This window comes from Ursus americanus, chromosome 3, assembly GCF_024610735.1.
Source record: "Ursus americanus isolate L20-20 chromosome 3, mUrsAme1.1.p, whole genome shotgun sequence".
Classification (NCBI taxonomy): Eukaryota; Metazoa; Chordata; class Mammalia; order Carnivora; family Ursidae; genus Ursus; species Ursus americanus.
Window position 1 is genome coordinate 54758857 of NC_142129.1, and position 22248 is coordinate 54781104.

At 34.6% G+C, this 22248-nt stretch overlaps 1 protein-coding gene across 6 annotated transcripts in view; it reads right to left on the reverse strand.

Annotated features, from left to right (window-relative positions):
* HDAC9 (histone deacetylase 9) overlaps window positions 1-22248 on the reverse strand; it is a 726671-nt gene that overhangs the window by 262558 nt on the left and 441865 nt on the right. For all 6 annotated transcript variants that reach the window (XM_045793088.2, XM_087860991.1, XM_045793089.2 and 3 more), the window contains 2 exons: window positions 9079-9199; window positions 2439-2488 (listed from right to left, as the gene is read on the reverse strand). In XM_045793088.2, the coding sequence (XP_045649044.2) occupies window positions 2439-2488; window positions 9079-9199 (171 nt within the window). The remainder of the gene's footprint in view (window positions 1-2438; window positions 2489-9078; window positions 9200-22248) is intronic.

The following is a 22248-nucleotide window of genomic DNA, read 5'->3' on the forward strand; positions in this document are numbered from 1 at the left end:
GGGAGCATTAAGTATTTTGGAATTTAAACCAATAATATGAACAGGAAAGTACCTTAACACAGGAGCAATTTTGGTGGTTTCCAAGTTTTCTGAAGTGCCCCATGTTGTGAAGTTGGGTCACTCTTAGTTCATACTGGCCATCTTTGTATACTTAATATGTCAAGGAGTGTCCCAAAGGTAAAAATTTAGACTGGTACGAATCTACAGGATTCAGAGTTTCTCTTAGGACTTATATTAAAACCCAAGATCTGAGGGGCAAGAAGGTTTCTGAATACCTAAGAACACAATTTGGTTTCTGGAAAGAAAAAGAAAAGGCCAAATCAAACTAGTTCTCTAGAGTACCAACATGGACAAGCTTGTGTGTGCACATGCACGTATCACACACATGTTCACACTCACTTGGACCTACATAAAACCACCAGACCATCAGAAGACCAAGGGTCCAATCTAATAACCAGAAGTGCCTCTCTCCAGCCCTCTCCAGCACTGAAGTCAAACTAATACAGTCTTCCACCTCCTGCCTCTGCTTGCTGAAGCTAGATTTACCTACTACCATTGCTGCCACCAAGGATAAAGTGTTTGGGGGCATTAGTAAGGATGTATTCTAGGATACTGACTGTGCTTTGTGTTGGACATACAGCGACAAAAGCAGTACTCACTCTTCATTCCTTAGGTACTTCTAAGAGTTTACTAGAGCAGTTCTAGCTACGGAATAAGAAGTTACCTTGGTATGGGTTTAGAGCAGTTGAGTAGAGGTATTTTGTGTTCAAGGGATAGTGTAGTACAGGCACAATCCAAGTCAGATTGTGGGAGATGGGAGCCTAAGGAGCTTTCCTCATTTCAGCTCTGGGTCACGAATTAAGTGTAAAGGAGTGGGAATTTAATGACTTTCACTCTTTTAACATCTGTGCTTTCCTCTCCATCACTGTACCTTCTAATTAGCTATTAGCTTTCATTCTTTGCTTCATTCGCAGGTAATCAGCCATTCTCTTAAAATGAGCACTTGGCATTTTAGAAAATAAGCACAAAAGCCAATGAAACCTATTTTAAAAATCAGTTTATCCTCTGCTTTCTCAAATGATTTTACAAGTTCCTGGCTTCGCAGTGAGTTTGCTAAAAATAATGAAGGATTTATGTAGGATGGTGACTGTCTTGTGCTCAGGGTCAAAAAATGAAGCTCATTGGTGAGCTGCCACAAAACGTACCACACTATACCAGCCACACTGTTGCACTGCTAGGCTCTAGGGACTGTGGCCGGCCTGCTGAAGATGAAAACCATGGAAGGACCTAATGAGCTCTTTTAGAACTCCTGCACATGGACATGCACATCAACCTCATACTTTTAGCCTAAACCTTTACTGTGTGATTTCAGGAAAATAATAGTTCTCTGAGCCCTCAGTTTCTCATCTGCAAAATGGTATTAATAATAATAATAACTATTTTACAAAGCTCTTATAAACTTCAGTTGTATGTTAGCAAACTATAAAATCCAAGCAGATATTGGTTGTCATAGTTGCCATTCTTATTTCTAGAGAGGGCAGAATCACAGGTGAAGGAATAGAAAGATTATCCTTGCTAAATTTAGAATCACTAAAACAATAGAATTAACTTAAAATATACAGGACTTTCCTGTATAAGATCTATTTATAGCAATATATTGCCTAAAATATGACATACACAGTTCTTCCCCTTTAATATCCAAGAAGCCTAATTGATTTAAATTCCTCAGTCTTTGAAACCTGATCGAGAATTATGCTGTCCTAACATGGTTTAACACTTAGTTCTACAGGATGACAGTTTAGTACTGGTAAGGGTTAACTTTAAATAGACTGCAGGTTAAAGAATGTGTTCTAATCATCCACAAAAATGTAGACGTTTTTCTTCATATGTCACTGGATTCAAACAAATTTGTCCTTGAAATGTGATATAAATATCCTGGGGAAAAAAAGCTTTGTTAATTACTGAAGACAAAAATGACCCTAGGGGTTCACAAACAAAATGTGCCACAATGCAAAGCACTTTGTGAAGTTTATGCTATTTTCATCAGGAATATAATGTACTTGCATACTCAGTGTAACTCTATTGTGAACTTAATTCTGCTGCAAAACTGTTAAACCCTCTTGTGTTAACTTTTCTCCAGCTACACAAAAGTCTAACAAAGCTGGCTTTATGGGCATGTGACCTGTGTAGTCACACAAAACCCTAGAGTTAGAAGGGTCGCACGGTTGGATTAATTCACTGAGTCGCCATCTTGAAATTCTTAGTAAGTTTTGAGCACGGGGACCTGCATTTTTATTGGGAATTGAGCCCTACAAATTATTTAGCCAGTCCTGAAGTCTAGGATAACTTTTACAAAGACATGGCCTGAATTGGTAAATCAAAGGAGATATTTTTGGTAATTTATGTTATTTCAAAGCAGTAAACAAACTCATACTCACCCCAAGTCCACCACAAGGTAATGAAGAAAAAAACTTTTGAGAGGCATCACCTTAAGAAGACATGAAAAAATATATCAGTTGGGAATATAACTGTAATTTAAAAAATTTTAGTGTTTATTAACACATACTATCATGTCACATAGTATTTATCACTTGATTCAGAAGAAAATTAATCAAATTTTATATAGGTACAAACTTAAAGCAAATGAATTATTATTACATGTAGAGTCTATTGCCCCACAAGAACATACACCTATGAAATTTGAGTCTCAAAAAAATTTTAGCTGCCTTACACATCGTTTAATATATCACATCTTTTAAAATATATATTTTACTTAAAATAACTCAGCTATTCTCTGAGCGTATCCCTCTAAGGTGATGTTTTGAGCCACAACTTTTTGAAAAACACTGTCATTTTTTAAATGTTTTAAATATTAAAACATCTACTCAAATATACACTTACTCTCAATTTCTACTTCAGATATAACTAAGACAAAGTATACTATAAGCTTCTTCAAAATCCCCATTTTTTAAACAAACAAGTCACAAAACACTATAATAAGGATAACCCTTTTGGGAAATCCATAAAATGTAAATAGAAATATATCTTCTTTAAAATATATACCAGTCTTGCTTGTGACTGTCTCTTAGAATTGATATTTCATGGAATTTTTAATCATTTTTTTAACCTACATTTTTATTTTCTACATTATCTAAAACAAAAATATTCACTCCTAAACCTCCCTGCAAAGTAATTAAAGGAAAAGGCAATGATTATTTCTATCCCAAATCATTTGCTGTATTGATGATCAATGAAATAAAAAATAATGAAAATTGAAAATGGGTTTGTGGCAGACTTCACATGACATGTCATTAAAAGCCTAACTAGATTTTGTTGTCAAAGAAGAACATTTATTTTGTAAACAATAAATTGAGTTGGTTTTTCAAATGCAATTTCTAACGGATGAGAAATGATAATGAAAAATACAAGTACATATGAAAAAATAAGACATCTCCTTACATATAAGGGTGGGAAAAAAAGAAAAAAAGATGAGAAATCAACAGAAAAAATAAGGAAACCATGGGAAAATGTTAAAACTGGAATAATGACATAAATAAAAAATACATTAAGAAATTTATGGACAGCTTGGAGAAGGACAAAGTTTTGTGTTTTTGTTTTTTATTATGTTATGTTAGTCACCATACAGTACATCATTAGTTTTTGATGTAGTAATCCATGATTCATTGTTTGCTTATAACACCCAGTGCTCCATGCAATATGTGCCCTCCTTAATAACCATCACCAGGCTAACCCATCTTCCCTCCCCTCTAAAACCCTCAGATTGTTTCCAGGAGTCCACAGTCTCTCATGGTTCGTCTCCCTCTCTGATTCCACCCCCTTCATTTTTCGAAGAGCAAAGTTTTCTTAAGTGGTTGTTGCTCATAACAATGATATTTCTGTATTCTTGAATATTTTTCAAGGATGTTTTGGTCACATGTGAAATTAAAATACATAATATTATATATTTTAATGTCTGAACTTTTCATTCTACAGCCAGTAAAAAGAGATAAAGGTAATATTGTAATGTAATAAATTTAAAGTACTTTTTAAAAATCATTAAGCTCTAAGAGAATAAGTAAAATAAATTATAAGCTGCTTAAGGAGAATTTTTATTTAGTAATGTTTACAATAATATAAAACAGCCAAATAATCAATAATTTAAATTTAGTAATGTGTAAAAAAATTTTTAACTCACTGAATTGACTGGATTTATTTTTTAATAATGCTACATTGCCTTATCCATGGACTCAGATCTAGCTAGCCACAAGATAATGATAACTGGTAGTAAGAACGACAGGAATATTAATGCAAAGGAAAACCCTGCACCAGAAATGATTGGAGAAAATGTTTTTAAAGTGTCACCTTACAGAGTCTAGAGTATTTAAAGAGATAAATGGTGCCCATTTTCAAATCTAATCGTTTTATAAGCTATAGATGTCTTTTAAGATACAAAGACTAATAGGTCTGGTCATAATGAACTTTTACTTAAATTCTTCCTCCTAACTCCAGAACATAACTATCAAAAACAGTAATACCATTTTAACTCAGAAAATCACACAACTGAATGAATTTCAATTGAATGTGCTTGCACAATGACAGATACCAACCCCTCCTCTTCTGTGTTGGGAGGGAGTGGGGGAGAAAGAAGGATGTATGGGAGTGAAAGAAAGGGTTAAAGAGAGGGAAAATATCTTAATGATTATAAATTTCTATATATTTGTACATGCCAACTTTATTCTGGTCTTTTAGATTTAATTAAAAAGCCACAAAAATTCAAATTTCATAAAAAGGAAAATAAAAACTAAAAAAAAAAAAAACAAATTTCATAAGGAAGAAAAAAAGGATGAAAAGTTAAACTTTTAAAAGAATGGGAAGCAGACTCCCCGCTGAGCATGGAGCCTGAGGTCAGGGCTCGATCTCACCACCCTGAAATCATGACCCACAGTAGAACTTTTTATTTATTTATTTATTTTTAATAATATTTTTTTATTGTGTTAGTCACCATACAGTACATCCCTGGTTTTTGATGTAAAGTTCCATGGTTCATTGCTTGCGTATAACACCCAGTGCGCCATGCAATACGTGCCCTCCTTAATATAGAACTTTTTAAAAGAGGAAGAGAACATGGAAAAATCATACCCACAAAAAAACGATTTTTAAATGTTTTTCAGTAATCATCTTGGTGACAGTGGTGGTATTGCTGTTCTGAATGTGTTTTGTTTGTGAGATAAAGCAAATGAATATGTAGGTGTTACTCTAAAAAATAAAAATAAAAAAAAATAAAAGAATGGAATTATTCACTTAGAATCTGAATTAAGGAAAACTAGCTAAGTTTCTGGATTCACAAGAAAAACTGAAGTAGTTCAAAGATATTAACAAAGTTGAATTTAGGGGCACCTCAGTGGCTCAGCTATTTAAGCATCTGCCATCGGCTTGGGTCAGGATCCCAGGTTCCTGGGATGGAGCCTTGCTCAGGCTTCCTGTTCAGTGGGAAGCCTGCTTCTTCCTCTGCCTCTGCCCCTCCCCCCAGCTCGTGTCTGTGTGTGTATGTGTGTGTCGCACACGCACGCGTGCACGTGTGCACTCTCCCTCTCTCAAATAAATAAAATCTTCAAAAAAAGAGTTGAATTTAGTGCTTAAAATCAGGATCTAACAGTTTATCTTTACTCATGTAGTCTGCACACAATATTGAAATTGCTGCACTGATCCCTGAGAGGTACCTATGGAACTCCTCATGTGTATCTAAAGGTAATTCTAAAATCACCAACTGTATGAATATTATCCTACATTACGTACTAAAAACTAATGACATATATGGCCAATTTATTTAAATTAAAACTGTAAAAACTACCAAGATATGGAAGTAGCCCAAGTCTCCATCGACTAATAAATGGATAAAGATGTGGTATATATCTACAATGGAATATTACCCAGCCATAAAAAAGAATGAAATCTTGCTATTTGCAATGACATGGATGGAGCTAGAGAGCATTTTGATCTCATAAAACCATGAAAGTAATGCTCAATTAACTTGATCTTTGTGGAAACAAGGTGGGATTATTAATTCATGTTAAAGTAAGGACATTTATTAAACAGTACCCATAGCAAAAGAAGTACTGTATGTAAAAGCGAAATAAGTCAGTGATAGAAAAACAAATACCATATGATTTCACTCACATGTGGAATTTGAGAAAACGCCTGGGTGGCTCAGTCAGTTAAGTGCTGGACTCTTGATTTCAGTTCAGGTCATGATCTCAAGGTCCTGGGATTGAACCCTGAGTCAAGCTCCACCCTGGGCATGGAGCCTGCTTAAGATTCTCTCTCCCTCTCCTTCTGCCTCTCCCCTGCTCACTGGCTCGCGCGCATGCACACTTTCTCTCTTTCCCTCTCTCCCTCCCTCTCCCTCAAAAAAACAAACAAAATACAAAAAGCAAAAAACAACAACAACAAAAAAAACAAAACAAAAAAAAAACCCAAAGGGAAATAGAAAGAGAGAGACAAACCTCGAAACAGACTCTTAATTATAGAAAACAAACCGATGGTTACCAGGGAGAGGGAGGGAATGGATTAAATAGGTGATGGAGATTAAGGACTGCACTTGCTGTGATAAGCACCTGGTGTTGTACAGAACTAGAATTAAAATAAAAAATTAGAAAAAAAAATGGGGATGGGTATATTCCAATAAAACTTCATCAATGGACAATGACAAAAAATTCCTTCAAAAACTCAACTATTGATACTTGCTGTTTTCATGGCAAACATACATGAAAACCACCTTTGTCCAGGTTCTAAATTATACATTGGAATTCACTTTTAAATCGCCGAATTTTAAAATGATATATTTGTTGGCTATTTTCATAAAATCAGTTTTGTTCAAAAGTGTCAAATTTCATTAAAAAAACAGTGGTATTGCCATGTTTCATAAGTAAAACAGTTTGGGCTTGCTGAAGTTTATTTCTTCATTTCTTCTATAGATATGTCCTTTCTCTTAAAAAGTACAATGGTTGTTTGAAATATCTCTCAAACACCTATGTAAGTTTATCCCAATTAAATCCAAAGTACCTACTCCTGTGCCTAGGTTGATTTATCATTTGAGACCATAGTTAGAATTTAAAAATTAGGAGGATTTTCTACTTATTTCCACTTAACTAAATTAAAAAATTATCAAAATGGACATAGCTTTCTATCTTAAATACATGAGTATTTTGATCTCATAAAACCATGAAAGTAATGCTCAATTAACTTGATCTTTGTGGAAACAAGGTGGGATTATTAATTCATGCTAAAGTAAGGACATTTATTAAACAGTACCCATAGCAAAAGAAGTACTGTATGTAAAAGATCGGCATGTTCAAAGACTGATTCCTTCAAAAGAAATTAGAAAAAAAACATAGATTATTTATGTTTGGACTGACTTGCCTTTATATTAATATATAACTTTAATTCTACTATACAAATTATTTCCCATCATCAAATTTTAACATGTTTTCTAAAAATTGAGTAATCTTTATGTTTCCATTTCTGTCAATTTCTCTCCAAGCTACCACTACCCACCCTGCATGCATGCACGTGCTCACATACACTTCCCCATATGCCCTTACTTCATAAATTTAGGGATGCCTGCCACTTGTTTTAAAAAGGCAGAATGGAAGCATTAAAATGGGTAACCACTAATTTCCCTTTATAATTGCTTTACAAGATGCCTGCCTACTATATGTCATATACTTGTTTTTGTGGGTTTTTTTTTTAAAGATTATTTTTTATTTGAGAGAGAGAGAGACAGAGAGGGAGCGCATGCAGGAGCATGAGCACACAAGGCGGGGGGCAGAGGGAGGAGGAGAGACTCTCAAGCCAACTCCATGCTGAGGAAGGAGCCCGAAAGGGAGCTTGATCATGAACTGAGCTGAAACCAAGATTTGGATTCTTAACCAACTGAGCCACCCAGGCGCCCTCATATCTTGTTTTTGAACTGTTTAGGACCAGTTAACATAAATCATTTAGAAATAGTATTGAATTAGGTGAAAGAGTCCAAAACTTTGGATCTGACACAATAGGTTTATTTGAAAGAAAGGGACAAGAAAAAAATCCTAAAATGCCCTTTTACTTATAATACTTAAAACATGATCCTTGTGGCATATATTGTCACGTCGTGTATTGTTATTTCATTACAAAAGATTAATGAAGTTAATATAATTAATATTAATTGTTCTAGCTAAAATACAGTTTTGTCACAAACTGTTTTCTGAAATCTGTTGTTTCTATCACTCATATAAAGTTTATGTAAAGCTCTGCAACATAAATTTTATTTTAAAATCTGATAGTAAATGTATGAAAAATTATATATTAATTAAAAATTACATTTATTAGTTTTCTACTTCTGCCATCTACTTAACTATTTAATTCCATAGTTAAGGCATTCATTAAATAGATTATACCAAGATTTAAAATGCAAGGTGCCTGGCTGGCTCAGTTTGAAGAGCAGGCAACTCTTGATCCTGGGATTGTGAGTTCGAGCCCCACACTGGGTATAAAGATTACTTAAAAAATGATAAGGTTTTTAAAAAATGCAATCTTATTATAAAATGCAGTATTCTAGCATAGTAATAAGGAGTTTTAACTTAAGTAAGTTCATACTATGCCCTTTGTTTGTTAAGGTCATAGAAAAGAAGAACTAAAAGACACAAAAGAAATTGGAAAGGTGAAGATAAATTTGCATAAAGAATGTGAAAACCTTTCTTTTCCTTTTAGTTTAAAAATGTAAGCAAACAAATTCAACAATGCATCCCTTCCTGTAGGCTAAAACATAGTGAACAAATACTTAAATAAAGGTTAACTTAAAAGTAAACATCATGGAACTTGCATTATGATTTTTTCTAATGCAAGATTTTTTTTTTCTTTCAAGATTTTCTTAATCTACATTGGCTTTTATTGTAAACAACTCATTCCACAGAGCAAAGCTGTTGGAAAAGCTGATTTTTTTTGTCACACTACTTGCCAAGTATTTTAAACTGACAACAGCATTGACTAATGATAGTGCTGGAATGTGCTGTTCTCAGTAGAACGGAGACCCATACAGACCTAGGAGTGTCCTGGGGTCCAGCTTCTGTCCATCCAGGGGGTTGGTGCCATACAACAGTGAGTGATGTTCAGAATGAACAAGCTGTATTTCCTCCAGGCTGGCTTTTCGACCTTGAATTCGCTGAAAGAAAACAGCAGAAGCCCACAGTACTCCACTGACAACATTTAGAAGAAAGTAAGGCCTAAGTCACATTTAAGATGATTAACAATGAACCGAATTTCATCATGCAGGAATGTGACACCGATTTGCTTAGTAAAGTACCATAATAACATTTGAAAAATTGAGTGTATGTAAGGTTCAGATCCTACGGATTGCTTGTGCCTAACTGGGCAACTGACATAAAGCCGTCTTCTTTGGCATAAAAAATCAATCTATAACAAAAAAATTAATAGTTAACTCCTTTGTAAAAGTATCAGCTTAAAAACAAACAACGGCTAAAAAAAATAAAAAACAACAAAAAAACCCAGGGGCTACTATTTGGCTGAGAAGTAAATTCATTAAAATCTTATTTTACACTCACCTGTAGAAGTTGTTGAAACAAATTATTTATTATTTCTTAAAGAACATAAGTACCAATACATTTTAATGTATTTGATTATCACCAAAATGCTGATCACTTCATGTGCGTGGACCTCACAGAATTATTAATCTAGATCAATGTTTCAAAGTGTGTCCTATGGGGTCAGTAACATTTTAGGAACTGGTTATGAACTGTCTGTGATGAGGTCTATATAGAAATTCAGAGTAAGTATTTAGAAACTTTTATAGTAATTGGGCAGACTATTTTTATGTCTCCTGAATCTAATATAATCTTGGGTGTCTTCAATTTTCATTTTATTTTTATTGTAATTTAATGTATTTTATAAAACCACTGGTCTGTGACACAAAAGAAAAACCGCTCTTTAGCCATAGACTGTCTGACGTACTCTAGACTCGTTCAATATTTTTATGCACATGCTAGGCAGAAACTTGCACTTCAACTAACAAAGCATGGTCCTTCAACACAGACAAAAGTGTACATTAAGTGAAACCTCAATTAGTCAATATACAAAGTATTTTTCCTGGCCACATTTCTCAGTTGGCAGGCATATCTATAGACCCAATAAACATCATGCTGGGCATGCCTCGGTGGCTGAATCAGTTAAGTGACTGCCTTAGGCTCAGATCATGATCCCAGGGTCCTGGGACTGAGTCCCACATTGGGCTCCTTGCTTAGTAGGGAGCCTGCTTCTCCCTCTGCCTGCTGCTCCCCCTGCTTGTGCTCACTAGCTCTCTCTCTCTCTGACAAATAAATAAATAAAATCTTTAAAAAATAAATAAATAAAAATTAAAAAAAAATCATGCTTATGTATGAAGTTAATTAGCCATTCTTTTGAAAATTGCTGTGCTTCCTAAAATTACCCAGGCAGTATTAACATTTCACTTAAGATACGTACCAAAACAAGGTACCTGTAATTCCTAGTATTCTATTAGTAGAGAACTACACTGAAATTCAAAGAGAATGCTATCCTCTCATGTTCCTGACCATGGAATCACCAGTTGACATGAAAACATCAGGAGACAACCCACCTCTCTCAGGACCAGGGCAATGCCATACTCAACCTCCCTAGTTTAAGGAGATGTGGTTGCTATTGGTGTTTAAGGGAGTAGGCTCAATATGCTGACACTTCCTAGGGGTTTACTGGGTAGAGGGCAGAGCTGCGCTTGTCACAGAAAATAAATCATGTCACAGTGAGAGAGGAATGGTGGGAGACCTGAGGGGTAAGTACAAGGTAGCGGGAATGATGTAAAACAGAAACTTCTTGACACTGTGCTATTATGTGCCAAATAAATAAACAAATGCTTATGGAATTTTCTTTGTTATAGCACTGAAGTTTCTGGTTTTTGACACCCAATTTACATTTCTAGAAAAAATTTTTAAATCCTTTAGAGAAATTATTCCTAGTTAGGTGTTGAGTGATGAAATTAAACCAGGTAAGTAATGCTGAAGATGAAGGCAAATTTAATGATGGCCACCTGGTCAACCACTGCTCTGATCAATAAACAAACATGTTATTGACATAAGTGGCTTGCTGGTAAACATCAGATTTGGAAGCATTTATGGAGGACCAGAACAACCAAAGAAAGAGAATGGCAAATAATGAGATAAAATAAGCAAGAGAAAGTTCAAAGAAATATTAAAGGTTAACATTTTAACGGTGAGATTTCAGCTGGTGGAAAATCCCCCAAGATAAACAGTGGTAACTCCATGGTCTGAGTCACCTAAAATTGGAATGAGCACAGCACTGGAAACCAGACTGTGGTAACCAGTCTTAGTCTGGCAGAATAATGAACAATATGAAATAACAGGGCTTCCAGCTCTCATTTTTGTGAGTCTATGAAATTGACAGCCACTAACATTTTACATGCTGATACAGTGAAACATCTATATCTTAAACAATGTCAGTTCTATACTAACAATCAAACCCACGTTTTGACTACTATCATAAAGTTTTGTCAATTTTTTCCCTTTCTCTTTCTCTATGAAGATTTTTTTTTCAACTCTAAATTGAATTTTTGCCTCTGGCATAACATTAAATACCATCAATAATAAACATATCTTTATGTTTTCATAAACTAGTCACATATATTTACATACCATACACTTCATGCTTGTCCCAACTCCTTTCTTATTCTCCCACAATCCCACTAGCATTTATGCTGAATGTTCAATCACACATTTCAAAACTAATCTGCTAACAAGATTTAATTATTGATGGTAGCCCAAATGCTGATAAATCATAAAAGGACACCTGCTAAATCTCAGTCATCCTCTTGTGTAGTATCAGTTAACTGACAGTAAGGACAGGACATCTGGTGCAGCCTATTTAGCACTGACTTACTCTGAAAGTATTCTGTTCTAGTTTACACTCTTGCCCTACCTTTCACTATTAAAATTTAACACAGTTCTAAGTTTGCACTTTGATTTCCTTCTGCCCCCCTTCTCTGCTTCCTTATAACTCTAAGGAAGTATTTTATATTGGTTCTTTTTATTATTATAGAATATATTTTTAAGAAAATAATTACACTAAATATAATGCAGTACTTATTCTGATAGTCACCTCTGCTTCTGTGGATGCTAGACAACAAGACCTACAAAGAGGATGTACATGTTTCTACAGAAAGAGAGCAGTAAAAACCAACTCAGTATGAAAAATATTTCTACCTCGAGAAATGAGCTACAGAAAGCATATTTTGAGATTTATATCTCACAGGGGCACTGCTGTGGGAACTTGGTGGATGACTAAGCTGAAAATTCTGAAATAACAATAGTTTTCCTTCTTAACACATAGGATCTCCTGGAGTAATTCCATTTTGTGTCCTTTTATCAGATGTCTTAAATTTGTCACATTTAACGTTTCCTCTCAAATTGAGGTTCCCAACAGTTCTCGTTTCTGGTATTATCATCAGCAATTTATTATGTTATATGTTTATGCTTAAATATAGATATTTTCATTTAAGCTCTTCCCATATTTTCTATTTCCTGTGTAGCCTTTATTCTTTCATTTCTCTCTCATCATGCTCTCTTGAGTCAAAGGTCAACAGCATAATGAGTCACAAAATAGGATAAAGTCCTCTGATAATCATAATTTAGGGAGATACTGATTTCCGTTCTCAGAGATACTTAGCATGCAGGATGTCTATCTAAAGTTATCTATGATTCTGACCAAAAGGATTTTTGAGAATTCTAAGTATATTTGGACACTTAATGCATATAAGGGATGGCATTCTTCTGGGCCTTTCTTACTTGAAATCCAAATATAGGTCTTAAATACCTTACCAATATAGGCTTAGGAAAGAAAACTTACAGCTCTTCTCTCATCTTCCGAATAAACCCTGTGATGTAGGATGTATTCATTATTATATTTTCGTTCTCTGTGACTTGCACTCAAGCAGTTCTTTCCTGAGAGTAGTAAAGGAACTAATGTGCAGAGTGCCTACTCTCAGTGCTAAGCATCTGGGGTATATGATCTTATTTAGTTCAGAGTTCCAAACAGTCTACATTCAGGTTTGAAGTTTGACTGAAGTTATGTAAAATGACCATATCATTGAGTCTCACAACACATCACGGGTCTTTCCTAAAGAAATAGTCTTTCTGAAATAAAGCCCATTAATGCAACCTGATTATAAAAGGAATGTTCTGAACATGATCTACAAAGTCATACTGTGACAGGATAAAATGCAGCCTACCCACACCCACCCACACACAGAGCACACACACGGTATACATTCATAGTTTTTTTCTGCCAAGGAGCAGGGGAAAAAGGAAACAGTTCTATTCCTTCCCCTCCTGTGTTCAAAGCCTGGATTGAGGCCAGTGTCCTAATCAGTTCTCATTGGCCCTGGAGGAATCAGAACCTTTTGTAAAATATAATAAAGGGCATAAAATCATGATAAAATGCATGAAAAAGCAGTGCCTTTGGTTAGGGAACTAGAAATAATTTAGCAGAACAGATGGATTGCATTGGTTTGGTATTATTGAGGACATGAAAGGGCTCATTTTGTGGCAGTTCCAAACTAAGAGAAAATGTCCAACTTAAATTTGACAAGTCAAAGTACCTGCCTCTGCTGGGAGAGACCCCATTTTCTTTAATCATTTTCAAAGTGGTGACATATTAGGCAACAATTTCCCCTGAGATATTTCATTTTCTGAAGATATTTCATCCAGTGTCCCCAAATATAGGGATGCTTTTTAATTTTTTTCTATAAAAATTCATAGGGCTGCAGACTTCAAAAGTTAAAGAATCATAAATGATGTAGGAGTGTCAAAGTTACCTTTTGTTAGAAATTCCATACTTAATATTTAATGGATCAGTTCATGGCCTATTCATTTTTCTTGATACACTCTCTCTCTTAAACAAATTCAAAAATCTGATCTCATTGCTCATGCCCAAGTATACCTACTGGAGTTTTCAAATGCTACAACCAATTGTTTCTTTAAATTTTACATAAAGGATAGTTTCAATCCTCCCCCCTCCCTCAACTGCGTTCTTTCCTTCCAATATCCCTCCTGGTCTAATAACCTTTTCTCGTCAGAGTTTTTCTTATAAAGAAAGGGGAGTAAAAGAAGGAAGGAGGCAATTAAGCAGATGGGCAGCCCAACAGGCTTGTGGTCCTTCTGTCAGTCACATGGAAAGAAAATAAACTGCAAGTCAGGAGCCCTGAATTCTAGGTTCTGACTCTCACCTACCTTTAACATGCCCACAGCCAGGTATGAGGCACATTTCTGGACCTTTGTTTCTCTATTTGTAAACACTAGGAGGTTGGACCAAATTACTTTCAAGTCCCCCTTTAGCCCTAAAATGGTATAAGATTCTATGTGAAATAATCTTTTACACAAAAACTCAACAAAATATCTTTTATTTTAACTTATAGATTTGTCTCAGGCAAGCAAACATAATAATGGCAGCAACAAATTACTATGGTTGAGGCAAGAGAAGAGATCTCACTATGAAGGTTTTCAAAAGAATACTAGCTATTTTTTGAAACCAATTTCTTATATGTTTAATCATAATTGAAAAATAAGAGTATTTTTTAGAATTCACATTTCCACCCTAGGATAACTTCAAAATAATGAACACTTTTCCCAATTTAAAACACTGTGTATGGCAACTAATGAATCATCGAGCCTTACATCGAAAACCGGGGATGTACTGTATGGTGACTAACATAATATAATAAAAAATCATTATTAAAAAAAAAAATAAAACACTGTGTATGGAACTTCTGTGTTAATGCCTTTGTTTGTTTCTTAGGTAAATGCCAGCTTCTTTTACTCTCCCATCTCCAAATATTTGATTCCATTCACGTTTTTGTCTCTACTTCATTAAGCTTACGTTAAGAAGCTGAGTTTCTATTGCAGTGATTTTTAATATTATCTGAATCTTGGAATCAGCTGTGGAAGTTTAAAAGGCACTGTTGCCTGGGTCCTACCTCCAGAGCTTCTGATTAATTTCTGATTAACTCTGGGGATGGAGTCTGGGCATCTAGATAGTTAGAACCACTCTGTGGATTTCAATGTGCATCCTAGGTCCAGAACTACAGGTTAGAGGGAGCTGTTCATTCATTCTGCTCTTAAGTGAATTCAAGAAACTGACACTATACTAATCCACATTTCAAACTAAAGAGTAGTTACAATAAATGGCTATCACAGCGAAGGTTAGGAAGTAAAAAAGGTCTATCTGTTCTTCAAAACAAGTGCCTCTACTTGCTTGTAGAACTGTTTGATTCAGTCATTACAATTTATTTACACATATTTCAGGGTGCATAGAGCAACTGGAATACACTTCAGAAAAACAGCAAATCCCATTCAATAATAAAGTTCTGAGTGGTAAAAAGTATATGTACTATATATTTCTTAATGTTTTCTTTTCACTCATTTCAAAACATTATGCTCATCAAAAAGTAAAAAATGTTACCCTTTAGATTAACTGCTCAATTTTGATGATTTTATGTAACTAAATCTCCTATATTATAATTATTTTCTAACAACTGTAAATGAACATTTTAATGGTTTGGGTTAAAGCACTGATTTTTAAAATAGTAATTACATATGAAACAAATTTTGTTACAATAAATATTTTCTATTACTTTAGAACTGCAATTTTCAGATGGTTGAAAAACGCGTAACTGTTCATTTTTGTTAATAAGCTTTAATGCTGCTATTTAAAAAAATCCTTTATCACTTTCCAAATGAACTCAGAAGTGCAGCCTGTTTTATTTCCTTTTGTTGGTTGTTTTCCATATTGATTCTTACTTTTTTGGAAAAATAAAAATCAAAACAAAAAATTCTAAATCATCTGAATTCTGATTATAGTCTCCACAAGTAATTTTAATGTATTTATCTGCCTAGGTCCACTCTACTATGATTTACAAATATCTCTCAGAATAATCACATAACGTACCCTGGTTTATTCATCACATCTAGATCATTTGTACTGCTTCTTAAGACTGCCATATCCCAAGACTCCTTACTGCTTTGTGGTTAGATTCTAAGACACAAACACACACACAATGTTTTGTAAACTAAACAAAACAGTAAGCTGTTATGTGCTGCCATCTAGTTAGAGTACTCTATAAAACAAATGTTTAACTGAATTAACTTGCAGTATTTAGTGCTTTGTAGCACTGATGTCAGAAAACCCACACATTCCAAAAGTATTTCTCCAAAAAGTATTATATTTCTTTATTTAGATTTGCAAAACATCTTTTAAAATCACCTGAATGTGCGGGAAAAGCATGGGATCCTCGCCTTGAGTTTCTTAGCATCTTAAGATTTTACATTAAAGCTCCTCTCATTCAAACTGCTGAGGAAATCCCAGAAGGGGCAACAGTAGCTTGGTTTCAGGTCCCAGAATTGTTTTGTAATTACTTTGTATTGGCACTTGAATAAAAGAGTTAAACATTTCAGCACAGTATGTTGCTTATGGTTTTTACTTATGAATTAAGCGAAACAAAGTTATTCAATATTAGTCACAAAGAGCCAATGCAAATTCCACATAATATGTAATCCAACAAAAGCATTATAAAATGTAATTATTCTCAAAACAAATGTGAGAGCAAGCAAATGTCTGTGGGTGGCTTGGTGGGGCTGAGAGTCATGAACACTTCTGGAAAAACAACTGCAAGTGCATTTCTAACAGATGATGGGTCATTCTCTGCAATTTTTTAAGCACAGAAAAGCACATTCTTTTCTTCAGGGCACACACATTTTACAAACCTGGCTACCTAATCAAAGGGCTTGTTCCTAAAGAGGACACCAAATGACCCCTTCAGATTCATTTCTTATGGTGACAAGAAAGCTGCTGATTTTGCTTTTTGCTCTTAACAGGATCACTAAACTAAATATGAATGATTCAATAGGGGAAAAAATTAAATAGTACTGGCATGAAGGACGACTAACCACCTCAATTTTTAAAAAACAGTGCCACGTCATGCCAAAAGAAGTTAACCCACGTAACCACTGTAATCTAATATAATGAAGACTAATGTTTTCTCTGGCTGCTAATCAGGACTAGTAAGCACAACCAATTTACACTAGAGCTTAAAAAATAAAGAGGAATATGTTTACTAAATATCCTATAAGATTCATCTACTCTTAACCAAAGAAAGTGTTATGTTCCAAATGAACTCCTTAGCCATCTAATTTCATATGATATCAGAGCTGGAAAAGATCCTAGCAAATATCTTGCCTAAGAGCCTCATCTTACACATGGGAAAACCAAAGATCAGTAAGGTTAAATGATTTGACAAAAGTATACAGATAATTAATGGCGGGACTAAGGTCAAATCTAATGTTGAACAATAACCCTTGAAGGAATCCATTTTGATTAATTTTTCTACACAGCTAAATAAACCGACATAATACATAAGTCTGATTTGTAGATCAGTCCATTATTTTGAAACAAAGGAGGACTTTACATGTTTTCAAACTACCATCTTTTCTATCATATCATTGTTTAATTGCAAAATTGACTATTCTGTTGGTTGAGGGAAGCTGACTTTTCTCTGAATGCCAGTAAAATTGAGACTCCTTACCATTTTTCCCAGTGAAACAGTTATCCTCAAGTGAATGTGAGTAAGAACAGAAAAAGAGCAAGCTCTTCAACATCAGGTCTGGGATATTTCCTCCCTGAACTCTGAGATATAATATTTCTACTTCTATCTCTTGTTCAGATGGCCCTTCTGATGTTGTCAAGAATATGGAAGCAGCAGACCACAGTCTTTCTCATTTTATTTCTTCCCCAAGCTCAATCATTAAGAGTCTTTAAAATCACTGAAACATAAACTAGTGACTCAAAACCTCTTGGGATTTTGTAATTATATATCTATCTATGCAATCATTTGATTAATGTCTGCTGATCCCACCAGATAGCAACCTCCTTGTAGGCAGGGTATGCATCTTCTCAGTATTATATTTCCAGTTCCTAACACAGGAGCCTGGAAAACTCAAAATTTTGATACACTGTTTGTTGAATGGATGTATCCTTGTTCTTAAAGTGTTGTGGCCAGATCAGCAGTCTCAGAATTACTAAGACACATGTTAGCAACACAAATTCGTAGACCTCATTCCAATAGGACACCACTCCTGTTGAATCTCTGAGTCTGGAGCCCAGCAATCTGTGCCTTAGTATTCCCAATGATTCTGATATATGCTAACATTTGAGCACCACTATAATCAATAAATGAATACCACTTACCCAGTCATGGGTTTCTGCTTGCTGGCCAGCTATATGTCCCCAGAACTCTGTTGATTCCTTCACTGAAAGCAAAGGCTAATCACTAACTATGGGTGGCTACACAAGCCTGGCAGAAAACAGTGTTCAAAGACAGCAAATCCCTCTCTAGATGTTGGAGAAAAACAAACTGACCCAGTTTCTAGGTGTTATATTCATTTCTTGTTTGTTTTTAACTAGGTGTTATATTCTTATTAGATTATATCCTTTTCTACAAAATCTTATAAATCCTCTCTTTTGAGACAATTGAGCTGAGTTCTTACTGCTCACAACCAGGTCAGGAATTTGTCTACACTGCTTAGGAAAGAGTGATAACCTAGACACAAGGGCTGGTACTCACATCCCTGGAGTCTTAGACACATAGATTTTACCCTCGGGAATGCATGCTCGAGACATAATCAAGGAACAAACAGAGCTGGACTTCACAACTTCCTGAGAATCCTACCTACACAAATTTAGAAAGAAATGTCTCATTCTCCTTAAGTCCTTCAGCCATCCTGGTAAATATTCATTCATACCCAAGCTGAAACCTAATTTTTTCTCTTGGAGTACATAAGTCAAGTCCAATTGGAAGACACTGTCATTGGCCTTGATCTCTGTAGAAGGTTCATAAACACTAACCAGAAAACCTGTTAGCCTGTATAGGAAACTTTTTGCCTCTCTAACCGGCTAATGCACCCGCCACGTACCTAGCCACTTGCCACTAATAGTATACTTCTCTCCTGATTTTTCAACAACTGATTGTATTGAGTTTTGGTGAATTGCTAAAAGGCTTGATTTATGTTTCTGTGGTTTTTCTCTTCCACATCATTGAAACTTCCAAATAATTTAGCTTGAGACAAAAAGTTTAGCATCCTTGCAAGATGGTTAATAATATATTAATAAATGTGTACATTAGATTTAACTTGTCAGATCAAAAACTTAAAAAAAATCCATGTATCATTTGTTTTAGTTGCCTTTACTAGCAGAGCACTGGCTAAGGAAGTAGATTCTACTATTTCGGAGTGGGCTAAACTGGTTTGAAATAATCTCTGTATGTTCCCTTTTTATTTTCACCCCAACTCGCCCAGTAGAAATAATCAGGGAAAAAAATAAGTCATGTTTCTTATGGTTCTGTTTTAACCCTTTTGTTATTTTATTTTATATAGAACCTGAAAGTCTCTGGAAAAAGGTAATGTTTGGTTGCATATCAATTTTAAAATCCATTTTGAATATTCCTAAAATCATTTACACACAAAGCAACATCAAATTCCTAGGTATCTTAAATTGTTTTTTTAATGGTTTTAGACATTCCATTTTATTATTAGGTCAACATAAAGTCATAGATACCTGATAATATAGAATCAAATAAATATATTATGGGCAACAATTTCTTCACTTCAGAAATCAAACTGGTGAACTGTTTTTGAACCGTGTTAGCAAAAAGAGTGTTCTGTTTATAAAACTGCGAAGTTATGGATCATACTTTTGTGACTGGCCTTCGTTAACAGCAAATCGGCTGATCTGGGCTTTCAAGTGGAGTATTTGTAATTGTGTGACTGTTTACCAGAGAGACACTTATTTAGCTGACTGGGCTGGGGCTAGACCCACTCATTCTCATCAACCCCTCCCTACTACTGCTATTTCACCCTTGGTCTGATATCACATCAGTCAGTGCTGTTGTATAAATTGAATTTTATGCTTTCAAATAATATAGGACTAAAATAATATGATGTATGAGGAATTAAAAAAGGAGACTGATCGGAAATGCATAACAGATTTTTAAATGTTAAGATGAGTGTGAACCATATTACATTCCATTTATTTCTGCACTTTGCTCCTTTTATAGCCAGCATTCCTTCAGGTAATAGATTTAAGGAATACCATATAATCTAACAATGCATTTGAAGACTGTGATGAGCCACTGCTAATTTGGAGTGGCTGGGGTAAGGCTCCAGGATATAATAAAGACCTGAAAGTGAAAAGAAATGTAAACAGCAATGTCTTAGCTGGCAAAAGCGCAGAAAGAATGCCACACTGGAAAACATCTATAGTTGATGCAAAGGTGAAACAGGAATGTTCACATGAGTCAACATCCATTAAGACCAGTTCACCACAGATAAGTCCCCTTGCTGGATTACTTTACTTACTCCATAAGGGATTGTGTAGATAACAGAGTGGTTTAGCCTCTATCAAAAACATAAAAACCTTCATGATAACTTTATAATTTACCAGAAAGTATGAAAAAGCCTCTGCCATATAATACAGATGCTACTGGCAAAAGATGAATAATAGGCTTTCACTCAAGAAAGAATCAGAGAAATAAATATAGCTCAAATTCCTTCATTTTAGAGTTTCTAGGTTAAGAATATATTTAATCAAAAGTATAGCTTTAAATACAAAAACATTTGATAATTCTATTATAAACATATAATAAAACTTGTGAAACTAAATCTGTTAAACACTACTTTGGTGTCTTCATTCACAATCCCAACCTGCTGAATGACCCATAAACATGATCTATGTTTTGATGTAAAGAAAATAACCCTGTAAGATGAGATATTTTATTCATCTTCAAAAGAGAAAATCAATAAAGAAAATAATATATCCTTATAAATGAATGCACTGAATAAATGACTTTGTATTTTCAAAAGTCAGTTATTTTTACTACTTTGCAGAGAAGAAGGATCAGACTGCTATAACTCAGGCCACTGAATATATACACAAGTGTGCATGACTCTGAGAAATATTCTGTCTGCTTGACATTCCTACCTCAATTGAAATTATTTTACCGGTTTGCTTTAAACTAAATTGACTTTCAATAGGAATATTCTGGACTACATTTTGGGTTGCCAAAAATTAATTAGCTTAAAAGCAGTAGCAAAAGATTGCTTTTTTATTTTATCAAAGTATAGTGAATTCAGTGTAGTCACAATGTTTGTCTCCTCATGATAAATAACTACAGTCAAAAAATAACTATAGTCAAATAGTCCATTTAATTTCTTCCCAAACTGGTGAGAACTAGACTGGATTTCCTTTACTGATCCTCAAAGACTGACAACAAAACCAAAGAGCAACATGTTAAATTGTCAGTCTGTAATAACAGGGACTTTGTTTTGTGAAATTCTGTAATTCTAGTCCCTAGAACACGTTTAGAACATAATATAGACCCAAGAAAAAAAATACTTTTGATCAGTAAGTGTTAAAGTAATGTAAAAAAAAAAAAACATGGGGGATATTTTTCTTTTAAAAATATCTTAGACTCAAATATAGAACGTTACTGGGTCTTAGGCAACCATGGACATTTGTAGCAACTAAATCAAACAGCTGCTGATTATATAATTTGCAAATTTGACAACAGGAGCCTTTTTGAATTGATACCATTTTTACTTCTGAAAGCCTAAGAAATAGATTTTTCTAAATGAAAAATGGGACTCAAGAGGAATCTGCAGAAATGAGTCTAAAGAAATACCAATAAAATAAAAGTACTCAAACCTCTACCATAAAAATTTAAGAGTTATCAGCCACTTCAATAAAAAGAAGTGACTTTTCTTGGTAAGAGGACAGTTAATCTTTAAATCTAGTCATTTTCATAGGCAAATCTGGCATATATCCGAGTTCACTACCAGTTTATAGTAAGAAATAACAACTACTTAGCACTTAACAGTTTGTGGAGTTTCTCAGAAAATTAACTCAAGAAATGACACCTATTTGGAAACAACCACACTGTGTATATCAAAAAAATGTTGCAATAATAGCACATATACATCATGCAGCTGCTCACATCAACATGGACTGTGTCCCTACTATGTGCACAGCCCAGAGTCAGGTCGTAAGTGCTATGCTACTAGTATCAGTGATGGTTCATCCATCATGGTGTTTGTGCTCCAGCATTAACATTTTTCTACTATCACC